Here is an 18,544-nt window from a genome sequence, read left to right on the forward strand (position 1 = left end):
GGTATTTCTACCCCATGCCACTCCCCAACACTGAGCTGACATATCTGGGAAACTTGGGTAAGTTCAACTCTATTCCTTCATTCCATCCTAGAATGTACTCCAGCTTCAAAGTGCATGACCATGTAAATGGCTTTTATAAGCAATTTATTTGAAAACTATACTGTGTAGTTTGCAAATCAGCTTAGACTCTACATTAAACTTCTACTCTCTTGGTTGAAGGATGTTTAGGGCACTCCTGCGTCTCTTTCGGACTCCAAGGACAAAGCTATCTGCTATCTCCAAGAACAAAGCTATCACACAATTGGAACCTGAAGGTTACCTGTACAGTTAACATGTTAATAATTACTAAAGTCATTTTCCTAATTTTCATATTAAAGATAAATTGTTATTCTTAGGTTTTCCTCACATTTTGCATATGATATTTGCCTTCATTATTTCAAATTACTGTGAAGAATGTTTCTAGGAAATATTTTCACCTACACATAAAATGATCCTGCAGAGAACAAAAACTTATCTTCAATTTTAGTCAACTCTAAGAACACAGGTCACTGTCAGTACCTGGGCTCTGATGTACAATGTGATCCAACTTCAAATAACTACTATGTTTTAATATCTCAGGTGTATTTAGACATTATCTCTATTTTGCTTAGGCTAGTCACAGTATTCAAATTCTGACTAACATGTAAATTAATTAATCTGAAAATTAGCCAAAAAAAGTAGCTAAGAACAAATCTAAATGGAAACAATAACAATAGCTAAAATGTATAGAGTCTATTAGGTTTTATTCTACAGTTCAGAATGCTTAACACACATTAGCAATTTTAATTCTTGCAACAATATTATAATCTAAGTATTCATATCCCTAGTTTACAAATGAGGAAAGTAAGGCACAGAAAGAATAAGTAATTTGCTCAAGATGACATAGCTTCTTATGTAGTGGAGGCTGAGTTTGAACCCACTCTTAACCTCATGCCATCACATATATTAGTAATATGGCTAGCATTTTGCATAAATTGGGTTAGACTTTCTAAAGTTAATGACAAAAACTCTGCTTCTCACAATAACAGTTAACATTAACCAGATCTTTCTGGCTGGTAGATTCCAGCATTCTTTTGGTTATCAATGCTCATCAAGAAAAAGTAGGGGGCAGGTGAGGAATGTGTGTTATGTCTTGAAGCAGTTCCCAAGTGAATGCAAATACTAACATAATATTAAGCTGTGTCTTGAGAACTATACACAGGTAGTCACTTTCAATGTTTAGAACGGAAATACAATATTGGTAAATATGACATACCATCCTATGAGATTTAGGTATTAGATTAATAAAATAGATTTAGTGAGCACAGCAGCATAAATAATAATATTTATGTGTACATAAGCGCAAAACATTTTTCATTTAACTAAAGGAAAATAGATGAGTTCTTTGCATCTCTATTTAAATTATGTGCTGACACTGAATAACATTGAAAGCCACAGTGTTTTCTTTGAACAACACATCAAGGAACAAACAGAAGCATGATGGTAACTATAAAAAGTTGATTTTGGTTAATTTTTAAAGATGCCACAAAGTGGATACTCCATGAAGCTAATTTATTCATTCATTAAATAGATTTTTTTTTTTTTTTTTTTTAGCACATACCATCTTCTAGTTACTGTCCTGGGCTTTGAGAATGCAGTTGCGAATAGTTTCACAAAATCACTGTCTCTTCAATTTTACTAGTGTAATCAGAAAGACAAGAAAAAGTTAAAGAAAATACATAAGATAATTTCAAATGCTGATAAATTATACAAAACAAGGACATAGGTTTAAGAAAGATCACTGGGCTGGAGAAGTGGGCAGGTGAAGGACTTAGCTAAAGTCATTAGCAAAGGCAAAAGGATTGAATAAATGCAGTTCCTAAATGCCAATTTAACATTATTCAAGCAGACTTCTTATAGCTCTTCGTCTTTCAATTGGAGGTACTTTAACTTACTCGGCTTGAAGTAAGTGTATCCAAATTCTCACTGCTGGAACACCTGAGATGGAAGTAGCTTAAAACTACATTATTTGAAATGTCTGGGGGGGATATTCAGAAAACAGCTCTAGAAAATTGGAGCTAGCCTTCCAAAGGCAGCTAGTAGTAATGAAAGGGAACATCTGGATGCCACATGGAACACCTAACTCGACTTGAGCCCAGCCTGGCCCCAACAAGCTACCTTGAGCCTTTGACAAAGAAAATGTATTATGATGACAACCACCCACTAGCAAGTATGGCTAATAACAATATGAAAAAAATCAAATCCTAGTTTAATATATGCCTTTCAGATTAAAATTTATATATGTTACCATATAGATGTTCCATATAAATGGAATATAATTTTAATTAAAGACATCAGAAGAATTCTAGCCCTCACCAAAGGATTAACATACTGTTACTAAAACAGCATCTTAAGAAAATTTGTGAAGGCAGTTTAGGATATTAATCTTACTGATAAAATGATCCTAAAGTCACATCAGTGAATAGCCATCTACTGCAATGTAATCACCTCAATATCCAACATCTTGACACAAATTCTTTCAAAAAATCTATGTTTACAATACATGAAATTAATGAAGAAAAACCTTGCAAATCACTTCAATCTTGATATTCTTAAATTAGAACATGGATTTAATTTAAGAAGTGAAACTGACCACTCTAGCAGAGACACAGAAATCAAAGTTTTGTTGATGCTACTAAATACGCTGAATTAATATGTTAATAATGACCATGATCAAACTTGAAGATTAAAAAATGCAAAATTGTGAAGATGATAAATTATGTATCATGTATATTTTACCACAATTGTTTAAAAAGTGTACAGCCAATGTGCCCTATGCTTTGAAACATCCATAAACAAGCAGCAAAGCTTAATGTGTTTTTAAATATATATGTATTATATATATATATATATAATTATCTGGATTAATATAAAAAGACCATTTTCAAAAAGCACTTCAATAACATTAACTTGTCATTTAACATATTTTAAAAACCAATGTAGATTTCAAAGAACTCATAATTCCTTGAAAATATGAAAAGATGTACATACAGAAAATGTAATTTAAAATGGAATAAAGTCAAACTTTATTATTTTCAATGAATCCAAATTAAATAATATTTAAAGATTTTGGAACCATAGCTTTACTTCTTACTTTGAGCTTTCTAACAAAAATCAGTTTTAGAGATGGCGACACTTTCAAGTGAAAAAGCAAACCTCAAAAGTGTATGTTTCATGAAAAATACTCTGAGATCATTCCACATGGTTGAACTTTAAAATATATGTATTATATGGGAATTCTTTAGAAGAACTTTACCCTTTTTTCCATGAATATCAGGGGATATTTTGCTTTTGTAGACTAGGAAATAGTTACAAAACAGCAAACTGAATCATTCTAAATGAAAATTAAACCAAAAATGTAATTGTGAAAGCACCACCCAATTACTTTTCCAATCCCACCATTCCAATCCCTTCAGTTTATGGAGTATTTAATAAACTAGAAGTACACCATAGAGAGAAATGAAATGCTATACTGACAAATAGGAGTAGCTCAAGTTCATTCTTGGCATCTTTCTGTAATCGAAATACTTTTTTTTCCCTGCAGCAAAAAGAGCCATGAAACCCCACCGACCTCACCCAACCCCACCTTGTTACTCTTGGAATGCTCCATTAATCAAATTCTGCGGAATCTCCCTTAACCTAAACAAGTTAAACCCAAGGACACCATCTTTGAAAGAAGGACAACAAAAACCTGAACTTGACATTTACTCCTTGAATATTTAGAGATCCTCAACTTTTAAAAGCTTAAAAGAGTTTACAGTTGTGAGAAAGTGGGCAATAAAATGTAAAAATCAACTAAGAGAAACTTTACTTCTCAAAACACTTTTATCATCTGATTCAAAACAAATGGAGTCTGTTTTTCAAAATCTATTTCTTTCAAGGATGCATTATTTACCTTAAGAATCTTACAGTCACAGTATCCCTCCCTCATTTCTGAAGAGATTCCAACTCAAAGGACATGAGGTTCATTGGGAAGAAGGAAAAAAAAAAAGGAGAGCCATGTGCTCACAAACTTTTCAGTTGGAAATCATAAAGCCAGATTGGGTGAATTTATTGAGGGCAAAACAAAATGCAAAATTTACTGATGCAAATTTTAAAAAGAAGAACATGAGATGCAGAACGAAAAGAGGCAAGTTAACGAAGCGAAAGTAAAAGATTCCCTACTAAGGATGCTCTTGCTTAGCCAACAAGGTGTATAAATGACCCCCATTCCATGAGACTTGTCTAAGGGAGCAAGATGACAGACAAGAAAGGGTCTTGATGTGAGTGTGGCAAAAGCAAGGGGACTGTTCCACAAACGGCAGAAAGGTCTGAACAATCCAGACACTGGCCAAGTTTTCAAGGTTCTGACCCACAAACAGAAACTCTTCCCTGAGTGTCCCACACTGCAATGGCAGGGAGGAATTTCAGTCAAGGAAGGAGTGTTCTTCATCATCGATCTGGTTTTGTTGTTAGGGAGTCAGAATTTGGTGAGAAAATTATCAATCATTTCACCCAGTAGTCTTCTATTTTTAGGAATTTCTACCAAAGTTTTATTTAACCCAATATTTATGGGTATAGTTGGTGAACCGTGGCCATGGAGTAACTAAGCAGTTAAACCTTTGGTGCCTGCACACAGAGCAGTTTCCTATAAATAGTGCCAGCAAGGAAGTATCAAGAGTATGTAACGTTGAGTAGCAAGAAACCCATAAAATTATTCTCTCTCCCATAAAACTAGAGAAGACATAAAACCTTCCCCAGCCTAGAAGCACAGTGCTGATTTGCAGAAGAACAACACAGAGAGTTATTCTGGGGTGGAAAAATAGTAGCAACAGCAGAAGAAAGCACAAATTACAGGAAATCAAATCTTTTATTTTCCAAAAGAAAAATGTTGGTGATGCAAGTTTAATAGAGGTATGCTATTAATATTATCTAATAATTTACCAATAGATAAAGTTGTTCAAACAGTTGATGTAAACTGTGGCCTAGGCCATGCCCATTTTTGAGGACTCCAGTATACCAAAAAAATGAAGAAATGATAAAAATATGAACTACGTAAATGGTGGTATATTTTAAATGATCTATCTTATTAGTCTCAGTGATGATATTATTAATTCATTTGCTTATTGTTCATAGCATTATATTCCAGGACAAATGCCACTCCCTCACTTTTCACTCTGTGCCCCTTAATCCAACCTATAACAAACTTTGACATAGCGCTATAATTTTTACATTAAAAAATTAGGGCCTTTGATACATTTGAAGAAATAAAAAATAGATAATCATATTACTAATGAAAGCCAAAATGAATGTCTGTCTCTTAAGTTGTTAGACATACTTGTCATTAACCCAAAATCAATTGAGTAGGAGCTGAGTATAGAAAAAAAGAAAAAAAAAAAACAGTAGAAGAAAGGATACATTCCATCGAAATTATTTAAAGTGTCAATATTAACACTGAGACATCAAAAAACATGCAGTTCAAGACTTTGCTTACAAGAAAATTCCATTCAAACATTTCTTGGGGAAAACCTGAAGCTTTTGAAGTATGATGCTAAGGAAATCATGTATTTCTATGTCAATTCTACTCAATGTTTCCGTTAACTCTTAGATTATCTGCAGGTAAGAGAATATTTGATTTGGTTTAATGTTAGTAATGAGACACTTAGAAAATAAATATAGCAAAATAAGTTCTCTCTCAACATATAGAGGTCATCTAATTCTTATTAAAAATGTGTTAAAATGTTGTTTTAAAATGTTTAAATTTTCATTTGTGTTTACAATTCAGTAATCATCTATTTTTTAATAATTTTATTATTGCTCTATAATTACTTATAATTATTTAAAGCTACTGTTTTTATAATGTTGGACAAATATTCTAAAAAGAATAAATTATCTCCTTTAAAAAAGCATTCAAGACAAAAGAAAAACAGTGGCTAAAATCCAAATACGATAAAATAATAATATACTGATTCTTTATTGCTAAGTTGATCACAGGTATTTATCCAAAAAATTACGTATTTCCTAAGACAGTGATTTATTACTATATTCAAATAACAACGTGCAAGCAAGCCTGGAACAGAAGGGCCTACACAGCCGGTATCTATTAACACAGAAAGCTGGTTGGAACTGTAGGCAAGTAATTAACCTTCTGGCCCAGAGGTTTAAAAACCCAAAAGCAGTTCCTAGAATTTCTTCCATAATTTATGAACAACTGATGGAATTCATGTCACAGTCCGTGGATTCCCTTGCTGAATTAACCTCAGCTCTCACTGACCCTAAGAAGCTATAAACCAACAGGAGACTGTGCTCTACTATTTCAGCTGACCCACAGAGTGCCATCTCTGTTGTTCCAGCATAGGAAGCCAGATGATAAATTACAGAGCCGCCCTCCAGGCACAATCCTGAACATTCCCCTTTAATGAAGATGACAACAACACACTGTACATGGACATTCACTCACCCCAAACCAGCCCTGTTTGACAGCAAACCCTCATCTATACTCTATAGATGATCTATATTCTGCAGCTAAAGTTTATGAAAAGATAAGCATGATGACACTGGGAATAGAGGGTCAAACGGTGTATCAAGGGAGTATGAACACCTGTGACTAAATACAGAAACACATCAGCAACGCTAGCAGCAATAGCTCACAGTATCACATGCTTACATTGTGCAGGCACTATGTAAAGTTATTTATATCTTCATTTGTTCCTCAAAACAACACTATGCAATTGGGACTTTTTCTTTTTTCTTTGTGTTTTTTTAGACAGAGTTTCACTCTATTGCCCAGGTTGGAGTGCAACGGCATGATCTCAGCTCACTGCAGCCTCCACCACCTGGGTTTAAGCGAGTCTCCTGCCTCAGCCTCATGACTAGCTGGGATTACAGGTGTGCACCACCATGCCCAGCTAATTTTTGTATTTTTAGTAGAGATAGGGTTTCACCACATTGGCCAGACTGCTTTCGAACACCTGACCTCAGGTGATCCCTCACCTCGGCCTCCCAAAGTGCTGGGATTACAGGCATGAGCCACCGCACCCAGCTGGGACTACTATTATCCCATTTATCAGAGATGAGGAAACTAAGCTTCAAGGAAATTAACCAGCTCATTAATTTTCATTCAAGAAGGAAATAAACAGAATGGGGTTTGAAGCCTGTAATCTGACTCCAGAATCAATACTCTGGATATAAAGGTGGCATTAAATAACAATGTATTACAAATACAAATTTTACGGTAGGAAAGTTTCTCCATAGCTGGAGTTAAGTTCTCAGCTGACCATAGGTAACAAACTATAGTTTCTATGTTAAAGTTATCTTCAATTGGTTGATATATCAAAAACAAAATATTGTCAAACATGATGAAAGGAGCGTATGTAGTTATGTGGTATGTTCAAGAGTAACGGGAGGGGTCAGGGGGCATGTCGAAGAATGAGAAATAAAAATATCAGCAATGTGATATATTGGAAAAAGTTTAAGCCTCGGTTTAGTTCTAGCTGAACCACATACAAGTTTTATGACCTTAGGCAAATCACTGCACTTTGCTGGGTATTAGTTGAAATAAGAGGCTTGAACTAGATTTCTGAAACTCCTTTCTATTCTAAAGTCAAGAATATTATTTTTTTTATTCTAAAAAAGCGGATGCCTTGTGCACGCTTGCCACATTCTCATTCTAATTACCAAACTGTGCAGAATAAATGGACTTTAGAAGGTGGATACAAGATTTATGAAAAATAACATTTTCAAAGTTAATGGAAAAAACAAAGTCTTGTGAGACCACAAAATGGTGGTAATGGGAACAAGGCGGGAGAAGGAGTATGCAGAACGGAACGAAGGGGAAGCAAGGATACAACCAGTTGGTTATTTAAGGTAGTGAAGGATAAAATCAATCATAAAATGAAGAAATTGGAGGATGTTTTTAATTTTAGACACTATCAACAAAAAATAAAAACATAAATACTAAAATTCCTCCCACAACTAACAGGTAATAATCCAATAGCTAATTTGTCACTGTCTTGTAGAATGACCATTAGTCCCGAGCCAATTAGCAAAAATACTTGTTTTAAAAACATTAATATGTATGAAGGAGACTGCCTTTAATGTTCCATAAAAGAATACTGTTACTGTACTGGACAGGAAATGTTGAAAAACACCAACTGGCAAATTGGAAGGAAAAACCATAAACTAGAGTCCTATTTCCTCTTCATAAAACTAAGTGTTATTTGATATCATAAAAAAGAGATTTGATTTCCCAACTTATTGATGGACAGTTTGAATACTATAAAAACAAAATTAAACTGACACCTTCAGGCATACTTGGTATGGAATTAAAAGACTAACTCCATAAAAATCTCATCACAGGCCGGGCGCGGTGGCTCAAGCCTGTAATCCCAGCACTTTGGGAGGCCGAGACGGGCGGATCACGAGGTCAGGAGATCGAGACCATCCTGGCTAACACGGTGAAACCCCGTCTCTACTGAAAAAATACAAAAAACTAGCCGGGCGCGGTGGCGGGCGCCTGTAGTCCCAGCTACTCGGGAGGCTGAGGCAGGAGAATGGCGTAAACCCGGGAGGCGGAGCTTGCAGTGAGCTGAGATCCGGCCACTGCACTCCAGCCTGGGCGACAGAGTAAGACTCCGTCTCAAAAAAAAAAAAAAAAAAAAAATCTCATCACACTGCAGTATATTCAAAGGTCCAACTGCCAATTAGCAACCATTTCCTAGAAATAAAAAAAGGGAAATTTAGTAAATATAATTTAATCATTATTTCCTCTGTATGTTACTGCCCACTATAAAGCTTGACTAGGAGAAAATGAACAAGTCAATGTGTGATATGGTTTGTCTGTGTCCCCATCCAAATCTCAAATTGTAGCTCCCACAATTCCCATGGGTCATGGGAGGGACCCGGTGGGAAATAATTGAATCACAGGGTGATCTTTGCTGTGCTGTTCTTGTGATAGTGAACAAGTGTCACAAAATCTGATGGCTTTATAAAGGGGAGTTCCCCTGCACATGCTCTGTTGCCTGCCACCATGTAAAATGTGACTTTGCTCCTCCTTTGCCTTTTGCCGTGATAGTGAGGCTTCCCCAGCCATGTGGAACCGTGAGTCTATTAAACCTCTGTCCTCTATAAGTTACCCAGTCTTGGGTATATCTTTAATAGCAGGGTGAGAACAGACTAAAACAATGAGAAAAGATCAATCAATAAATAAAAGCATCATTTGGCTCTAAGCATAAAATTTTCATAGTACTAAATGATATAAGACTTTTATTTCCTCATCTTTTATACTGGGGGGTTTATAGAATTTCTGTAATTCTTGTGGTAATTATAATAGCTATATAGAAAAAAAAAAAAAACACACAGATAACTTAAAACAGAATTTGAAGTCAGAAGACTTGTGTTTTTTTACCTTGATAGTGGACAGGTCATTTGCTTCTCTGAATCTGAGCTTCCTCATGTAGAAAATGAGAATGGTCCTAGAAATGGCTGAATCCTTTCAATGGCTGTGAAAGGATTAATTTAGATACTATATTTGAGAGAACTTTCCTTTTTCAACAAATTTAAAGATTAAAGAGGTGAGTCTGATCTGCCCTGTCCTTCAGCTTAGAATCTATTCATGGGAAGCTGATAAGCAAAGTACAGTGTAAAATAGCTGAAAAGAGGTATTTATATATAATAAACAATGAGAGCCCCCAGATCTCTACTAGATGAGATTTGCTACACAACTGCAAAAGACTATAATGTACTACACAATTGTTTGTAATTATTCCCGCTCCAATAGCACAGACTTGCCCTTGTCAAACAAAACAGGGCATTTGTCAGGACCGATTTCCTCTATGTTCTTTCTAATGAGAAACTTTAAAAACTAGGAAACTCCAAGCTGAAATCAAACAGGAAGTTTGGTGCTGGTTAACCACATGTTGTTCTTTATTCCCTCATTTAAGCACTGTAACTTTATGGGCACTAGCGAGTTAGATCTTGAACCATGTTATTAACGCTCATTTGTTACATGGTTTCCCAACAATTACATGACAAACAACAGGATAAAAAATGGAAAGGAAAGCAAATGTGGGTGGGCCCAGCTCATAGATTGGGAAGTGTAGCATTTTCTTCTTTAATGCCAACACTTCTCAAAGTGAATGCTACGGATTTTTGTAAGTAGTATATGAAAAAATGATTTTATGGTCAACTAAATTTGTATTCAAATCTGGAACTTCTCACTGTGAACCCATGCATCCTTTTTACTATCATACAGGTACTGCAACCCACTTGTAAGTTATTTTATCTATTGAACAAGCATTCACAAGTTCTCTTTCTAAGCCAGACAGTGTGCTGAATGGTAAAAAGTAAGGTATCAGTTATGGGCATGGCCCTAAGAAAACTGAGAACCCACAGACTACTGAAGATGACCACAGGTGCAGGCAATCAGAAGCAGGCTGTGCTGAGGAGAGTAAAGGGGCATGGATATGCCGACCTAACAAGGCAGGGGTAGCGGACAGGTCAGGGAACACATCAAGAAGAAAGTAACATGTAATTGGAGATTGGAGAAAAGTGAAAGAAGGCCAGTAAGCAGTCTGGAATGTAAACAGTGAGGGGTCGGTAGTTGATAAGTCTCATGAGAAAAGTCTAGGGCATTCATTTTGTACAAGGCAAGGGGAAGTCACTGAAAAGGTTTAAGTAGGATAATAAAATGACCCAGTGAGCCTTTTTATCAATTCTTTAAAACTTCTTTTCTAAGGCTGACAAATACTTTCCAGTGCATTTCGAAGAAAATGTCTGAAAAACCCGTGAGAAGAGGAAATTTTGTGGGATTCCTTTTTCAAGGAGATAAATCTAGCATCCTCAAGATGTATGAAGCATGAAATAATGACATTCAGCTTCTTCAGAAGACTGCTTCTCTAAGCAGTATAACTGTAAGAAAAAAAACCCAAAACAACAAAATGTCTGCTTACATTTAGGGAATAGAAGTCTTCCTGTTCAAAGAATCAGGCTCTGGCGGAGATGTGCACAAGACTTAAGCTATGAAGCTAGATGTTGAGGGAACAATTCTCTGGTCCACTTAAGTGGTAGCTGCATCTACACGGTTGCTGTCACTGGAATAAAACATCCCTATTTATTTATTTATTTGTTTATTTTTTGAGGTCTAGTCTCATTCTGTAGCCCAGGCCGGAGTGCAGTGGCGTGATCTCGGTTCACTGCAACCTCCGCCTTCCAGGTCCAAGGGGTTCTCCCACCTCAGCCTACCAAGTAGCTGGGATTACAGGCACCCACCGCCACGACTAATGTTTGTATTTTCAGTAGAGATGGGGTTTCCCCACATTGGCCAGGCTGGTCTCAAACTCCTGACCTCAGGTGATCTGCCCACCTCGACCTCCCAAAGTGCTGAGATTACAGGCGTGAATCACTGCACCTGACCCCTATTTATTTTTAAATATGAAAATTTCAAACAAGAGGAAATGTTGAAAGAATAGTACAGTGATCACTGTATAAACTCACTTAGGTTTAATATTTCTTAACATTTCACCAAATTTGCTTTCTCCTACTCATTTCTCTTTTTTTACATGTATTTTTATATGCCCTCCTTCTTCCTGGTCCATTTGAGAATAAGATGCAGAGAAGTTTCACACCTAAGTATTTTAGCACAAATCTTATAATAACAGTTACTTGCACAATCATGATATACACACTAAATATTTGTATTATACAAGAGAAATTATTATAAAAATTAGAAAACAGAAAATCATAAAGAAAATTAAAACTAACCATATTTATAACATATAGAAATAAAAGTAGTTAATAATTTAGTAGATAACTTTTCAGTTTTTTAAATACAAATGCTTTATTCTTACAAAAATATATCCTGTTTTTGTAACTTATCTTTCTCATTTATTTTCATGTTAATTAGTATATATCCGTATCACTTTTATTACCTATATAATAGTCCAGTTTACAGATATACCATAAATTATGAGTTCTTTCAACGTTAAATATGTAGGATCTTTTCCAATTTTTGCCATTATAAACAGTTTTTCAAGGAACATAACAATGTTCTTTTTATAAAACAAATATTGTTGCCCATAACCTCTTTTCAGACTTAGGAATCAAGTATACTTTGGATTTTTGCCTAATAAATAAAGCAGTACAAATATTAAAAGCCAAGGATAAGTTTTTATGTGGCAAGGCAAACAATTTATCAACTGTATTTTGGAGGTTACTATGGTTTAATTTCAAGGAAAAAATTGGTGGGACATAAACAGTTCAGAATTTTAAATACCACCAAATAATATTTTTTCAATTGAGTTGTCATTTAAACATATATTAAAAAGAATGCTTAGCCTTTAAAAAGAAAACTCTTAGTTAATCAGCAACATAGCCATCTAAAATGCATTTTCCCCAAATTAATATATTAAGAAAATTCCATGATTAAAAGTATGCTAAACACCATGATATTAAGTTAATTCCTTATCAATAGTCAACCAAGATTATATCTACAAAACTAAGTTATGAAAATTTCAGCATGTTCAGCAATTTAAGATCTTGATAAAGTTGGAAGAAATAAAAGGGAAAGGTACTGAACATGAAAATTCTCAATATGATGTCCTGTAAATAAACCTAAGAAGAAATGTAGAAAATAATATAAGAGGTTATATCATTCAGTAAAGGCTTGCCACAGTATATTAATAAACACAATTCATTGAACTTTGGAAAAGTAGTCTTAACAAGGAGTGATATTATAGAAGAATTTTAGAAATTATGCTTATGTCAATGAACTGACCATCTACTATGAACTAGCACTAAGTATTTTACATACATGATTTCATTTATTCTTCACAAAAATGTACAATGTAAAACAGGACTTAGAGACATGAAGAAATTTGCTCAAAAGTATATGACTAACTAGTGGTGGGGGCTAGGATTTGAACTCAAGCCAGCTGTCCCAAAGCCCCTGCTGTTTCCATTATGCAAGACTGACTCCCATGGCAGAGGAGGGTATAACAGGAAACACACTGAGACCTGTTTCTACTAATCACGGCAACTCCCTAGGCGAGAAAAGTTATTCAATCTCATGAGAACTCAGAGTCCCCTGAACCCTAACTACATAATTTCAAATATCAGCAAAAACATTACTGATAGGATGATCTTTTATCAAATTTCTATCTTTTGCTATCTGCAGGCAGGTTTTGGAGTTGAGTTCTAGAATATATCTACAAGTAAGCCCAAATTTAGAAAGTCTTAATGTTTTTCTATTTACAGTCATAAACATAATAATATCAGCCCAACAGTGAACAGTTCCTATGCAAAAGTAGAGTCAAAGTTGGCAAACCTACTCATCAACTGACTTTTGCAGCAAAGGCAATGCCAATGGACATTAACATGTTGCAGTGGCAGCAGCAGCAGTGGCAAAAGCTTGAAAATTTATTATCAAGAATGCCGCAGCAACAGTTGGAAGCAATACCAGTCTGAGAAATCAAGTAAGAGAAATGGCCCCAGTTAAACAGAATAGCCTCTGTCAGCTGGGTTCTTATTCACAGGGGCCAACACATATTTCACACAAATTGCTTTTTCCTAGGTATTTATCATTGGCCAGGGGGCCCTTCGAGAGTATTTGTTCCCCAAATATGGCCTGAGTACTCCTGGGAATCACCAAGACTCTTTACAAGGTCTGCAAGGTCAAAATTACTTTCATAATATTACTATTATGTTATTTGTCTTTTTCACCATGTTGACATTTACTCTAATGGCATAAAAGTAATGGTGAGTAAAATTGGTAACTGCTAGTGACCTCAATTTGTAATACTAGTCACTGTAGTCTTCACAGTCACAACTCACAGTAGAAATGAATGCCAGTTTCACTTGAGAACATCTGTGATTAAGTAAAACATATTAATATGTTAAAATAAGCGTATTTATTAAGTTCTAGCCTTTGTGTATCATCTTTTTAATATTTGGAAATTAAGCAGAAAGCACTTGTAACGCATGCTGATGTATGAAAGTTGTCTCAAGGAAAAGCACTTGAGTGATTGAGTTGCAAGCTGACCTGGCAGTTTTTTTCATGGAACACCATTTTTATATGAAACAAAGTGACTGATAGACAAATTATGGTTATTAAACATTTTGTGCACATTTGTTCTTTGAATATAAAAGAAGTGAGCCTGTCATTGAAGAAAATAAAGAAAAAAGGAAATGATAGGAATTGTTAGGAAATATAGGAATTACAGCAGTCAAGCAAAATTTAGAATGCTCCCAAGTGCTTGAAGGCTTCTGAATATTTAGGCTATGTAATGAGATCAGCAATGATATTAACATATCATCCCCTGAATAAGATAAAACGTTCTTCCTCTAAGTAAAGTAAAACATAAAAGATCTGCATAACTTAGTGAGCCAATATTTTCCAAGTTATCTGTAACATGATGATGTTACAGAATCATGCATGGGTAAAAGATCATTCGAATTGCAACACAGACCAACTGATTCTACTGTCACAGAATAGACAAAACTCACTGAGATAATTTTAGGTTCCACACAACAATAAGCCTTTAAAAACACTAGCCCTTTTTGAGTTTTAGTGCAGGAATAATATCCAAGGTAATATCATCCACTGTAATAACATCCAAAATTATTTGACAACTATTAAAATACTTTCCTCTTCTAACTACATATCCATGAGGCCAGATTTTCTTCATATTCTGCATCCTGCTGCAATCAAAAGATACTGCAGCAGGATGAGTGAAGAAATAGATATGAGAATCCAGCTGTCTCCTCTTAAACCAGATAGACTTTCAGAAATGTAAAACAACTTCTCCTTTCACACTAAATGATTTCTAGTTTAGAAAATGCAGGTATTTTCTATAAAAATATGTATGCTAACATGTAATGGGTATAATATTGTTATTTTTAGTAAATTAACAAGTAAACATTTTTAAATTTTCTAATATGGTAAACAGCTTTAATTTCTAATATGGCAAATAGTTATAGATATAACCCACATAAACAAAAGCTTTCCAGAATCCTCGATTATTTTTAAGAGTGGTACAGAGTGATGAGGCCACAACATGAGCATCACTGATCCAAAGAACACTGCTTCACAGAGGCTGCGTCAGCTGTCCTCTCCTGACTGTCCCCACCTTGCCTTCACTCGTGGTCCTTGCCACTTCATTGTGTCCTCTCTAAATAATGTATAACTAAATACTTCTTGAAGAATAGGTCGTGACCATCACCTTCATCATGTGATAGCACACCCATAAAGTGCTACACCTAGCACTGAAAAACAGCTGAATAAAACCAGGTGACTTCATAAGGAAAAGTAATGCAGGGAGAAGAAAACACCGAATTTACAGAATCAAAACATTTGGAGCTCTGCTTTCATACTAGTGAAATAACTGCATAAAACCATGTGATTACTGAACCAGGCTGTAGCCTGGGAGGGCAAATGAATGCTTATCATTTGAGGGACAGGACAAAGCAAATACAAGGGAAGCGAAAGCATCATTTGTCCATGCAGGAAAACAAATTTGTGCCAGGGCTGTTATGGAGGCCCAGATGCCAGCCACCAACCACTTCCAACCACTTCCAACCACTTCCAACACAACCTCAGCCACACTGCTAGGCAGTGGTCAATGAGGGCACAGGCTTGACAACAAAATAACCCAAAGAAGAACTGTAAAATGAGAAAGTATAATAAGTTTTATTTTAAACAGAAAAATCTGGTTATAAGTAAATAACTACATAAATAATTAGAATTATAGTTTCTGTGTGGACCTACAAACACATACACCACTTTCTCCCTCTCTCTATCTCTGTCTGTCTCTCTCTCTCTCTCTCTATATATATATATACACACACACAGAAACACACACACACACATATATATATAATTTATTTATCTATCAATCAAATTGTATGTGTTGGTTCATTGTGCCTTACCACTGCTGTCTGAATTTAGATGACCAGTCCTCTTGATCAGAAGCCAAATTTAATAGGCCAGAATCTGTACAACATTTGGCCCAGACCCATGTACGCAATAAATAACCAAATGATACATAAAGTGATTTGGAGTTTAGAATATACTTTAAACATAATATAGAACATAAGATAACAAAAACCATGACATATATTTAATAATTTTTATCAGAGAGAATTCTTGGAACTCTAAAAATTTTCTTATTACTGTAATTTTATGGAGGATAATAATAATTAAAATTTTAGGAGCAATTACTACTATAAGTGCTTTGTTCTTCTCCACTGCCTAGCCATACTATGAGTAAAATAAAATGTAGGCATACAGTATCCTCAAGGATGGAATTATTTTGAATAATCAAGGGTTCTACTGGATTGGGTTCATCCTTTCTGTGCTGGTAGCTATGTCTTAACGCATTCTGAACAACTAAGTCCCTGCCTTTTAAAAACACACTATACCAAACATAACACAATTACATCCTGTCTTGGGGCATTATCATAAACTGACTATTTTGATCTATACATATAATATATGTTTCCTATTCCCTACTTGCCCTCTTCTCATACACAAATTAAACGTACATGCACACTAATACAGCATGAAATCTGCTAAGCAAACTAAATCTAAGTATAGCACAAAGATATCTTCTAAGAATTACTGATATCAGAGTGAAGGGCTGTTGATTTCGCCCTTGCCCTTACTCCATCCTAACTCCATACAGCCACAAATACACATAAAAGAGCGCTGCCCAGTGACATCAAAGATTATACCACTAGACTGCCTTGCTGGCCAGGAACTTCAACATTCTCTCTGGTCCCTCTTCATTAGTTCCTTACTTCTGTACCATCGGTACCTGGTGCCACCGGCCATTAGCACAATTTTAAGTACATCTGCCCTCAACATGGTTCTCTGCTTCTCATTCCCATGTGCTGCCCTCTGCTTTTCATTTTGCAGTCTGCTTCTGCAACACTTGATCTCAAAAGCCTCACTTTCTCTAGATGACTTCTAATTAAGAAAAACCTTCCTTTTCTTCTTTAGAGCACCTGTTATTCCACAGCTATCTGTTCTTGGTTATGTGTTTCATTTAAAAGTATTTAAGTACCTATTCTAAGATAACAAATTCTAAACTGACCTTATGTCTTTAAGCTTTAGTCAGAAAATTAAAAATTACGCTCCAAGGGTGTCCCTTCCTCCACCTATATCTAATATTCACTGTATTGATTCTTTGGCCTACTTTAACGTTTCTCCATTGACAATACAGTTATTATGCTAGACGCTGAGCTACGTACTGGGGATACAAAGGTAAAAAAAGTCAAATACTACAGCCCTTGAAGAGGAAACTTCAGCTGTATAATCCAGTCACATGGTTCTCCATGTAGAGTCTAGTACTGAAAAAAGTTTTCAGACTGATGTAAAATCATCTAGTTATTAATATTAATAGTATTCTTTCAAGTCTTTTTCAAGGGCTTATCTACGTGATAGGTAGGATCCAGACAAGGTTCTTTCAAGTATATTCAGTTGTTCATTCAACCTCCACTAGGGCACAGCTTTCTTTCATTGGAGAAATTACACAAAAGTGGTAAGAAAAGAAGGGGATCTTTAGGAAGCAGTCCGTGACATAACAGATATTCACTCACAGCACCCACCCTGGTATCCAATAAATCCTACAGCATTCATGCAATATTCCAAGGTAAAAAGGCCACATTTGACATGAGTTACAGGAGGGATTATAAATCAAGTCGATGCCCTTAACTATCTATATAAAGTGAAACTGTTATTCTCTAATTCCATCCATTAGAATCACATAGAAGTTAATCACAGTTATATCACAACCAAACATTAAAAACATTATTTCCACTTTAGATGTTTTACTTAGTTTGAGAAAATATATTTATTTTAAATTCTTCTAGATGAAAAAACTGGATTTTACAATGCTTTAAGAGAGAGAAAACAGCCAAGATTAATTCTTAATCTGGAAGATATTTGTACTATTACAATATTTACTGTCTTGGAAGCATGTGATTGCTCTAAGTGGTTTTTATCACTAGTCTAATTACAGTCTCCATACCTGTGTGGCTCCGGATATGAACTCGGAGTGTACCACTGCTGGCAAATTTCTGGCCACAATATGGACAGATTTTCTCCTTTTCTCCTGTATGTGTCTAAATGGAAAGGGATAAAAAGGCTAAGGATAAATACAAAGAATTAGGTAAAGATGATTAAATGCCTCTGACAATAGTAAATCCTTATTTTCTAGGATTACATTTCATTAAAATGATTTAATTTCACAATGAGATTTTAAACAATTTATGATGGATATTCCCATTGACTCAAAAAAAAATGCCTTAGAATCATGCATTAGTGTTAATTTCAAAATCGTTCTGCAGTTTACTTTTTTAAGCCCTCATGGAGCCCCAACCAAAAATGATTAAATTATATAAAACCAGTATATTCTAGCAAAACCACATAATCAAAATAGGGCTATAGCTACCCTTCCCAGTTGCCAAGAAACACTTCATTTGAAGCATTTTT

General features: G+C 35.2%; 1 protein-coding gene across 3 annotated transcripts in view; it reads right to left on the reverse strand.

Annotated features, from left to right (window-relative positions):
* Positions 1–18,544, reverse strand: part of PRDM5 (PR/SET domain 5) — a 225,474-nt gene that overhangs the window by 64,097 nt on the left and 142,833 nt on the right. For all 3 annotated transcript variants that reach the window (XM_025386762.1, XM_025386764.1, XM_025386763.1), the window contains one exon: positions 18,081–18,174. In XM_025386762.1, coding sequence (XP_025242547.1) covers positions 18,081–18,174 — 94 coding nt within the window. The remainder of the gene's footprint in view (positions 1–18,080; positions 18,175–18,544) is intronic.

This window comes from Theropithecus gelada, chromosome 5 (assembly GCF_003255815.1).
Source record: "Theropithecus gelada isolate Dixy chromosome 5, Tgel_1.0, whole genome shotgun sequence".
NCBI classification, from domain to species: Eukaryota; Metazoa; Chordata; class Mammalia; order Primates; family Cercopithecidae; genus Theropithecus; species Theropithecus gelada.